Source organism: Egretta garzetta, unplaced genomic scaffold (genome assembly GCF_000687185.1).
Source record: "Egretta garzetta isolate BGI_Z169 unplaced genomic scaffold, ASM68718v1 scaffold226, whole genome shotgun sequence".
NCBI classification, from domain to species: domain Eukaryota; kingdom Metazoa; phylum Chordata; class Aves; order Pelecaniformes; family Ardeidae; genus Egretta; species Egretta garzetta.
Window position 1 is genome coordinate 242,737 of NW_009260021.1, and position 575 is coordinate 243,311.

General features: G+C 58.6%; 1 protein-coding gene across 1 annotated transcript in view; it reads left to right on the top strand.

Annotated features, from left to right (window-relative positions):
- Nucleotides 1–130: 130 nt before the first annotated feature.
- Nucleotides 131–575, top strand: part of LOC104127969 (Krueppel-like factor 5) — a 26,884-nt gene continuing 26,439 nt past the window's right edge. The window contains exon 1 of the mRNA XM_035896159.1: nucleotides 131–295. Coding sequence (XP_035752052.1) covers nucleotides 131–295 — 165 coding nt within the window. The remainder of the gene's footprint in view (nucleotides 296–575) is intronic.

The following is a 575-nucleotide window of genomic DNA, read 5'->3' on the forward strand; positions in this document are numbered from 1 at the left end:
TTTTTCCCCCTTTCCCCTCCCCTTCCTATTTCCCCCCCCTCCCCCCCATTTTTTTCCCTTTTTTTAAATATTATTTTTAAATCCGGTTTGTTTTCCCCCTGGGGGAGCGGGCACGAGGGGCGCGGGAGGAATGAGCAGCGGGCTGGTGCTGCGCACCCCGCTCCCTGAGGACGCCTCGGCGTTTACGCCGCTCAAGCCCATCACCATGTCGGGGGAACCCGGCGAAGACACCCCCGTCTTTGAGGACATCAAACCCCCCGCTCGGCCCCTGGAGCACCCGCCCGACCTGGCGCAGGTAAGCCGGGGGTTTGCCGTGGGGCGGGGGACAGCTTCGCCCGCTCAGGTGCGCGGAGGCTGCCGAAGCCTCCCGCAAGCGGGGATTTTGACTTAAATTCTGCTTTGTTTTTCTGCTCTTCGCTAAAACCCCTCCGTCGCTTTGTACGCTCGCGCTTCCCCCTCCGCCGGATTTTCTCTTGGGCGTGTTGGGTTTCATTTGGGTTTTTTTTGTTGTGTTTTTTTTTTTTTTTACCCCCCCCTCCTGCCTTTCTCCGAAACTCCCTGTCGCCAGTTTTGGA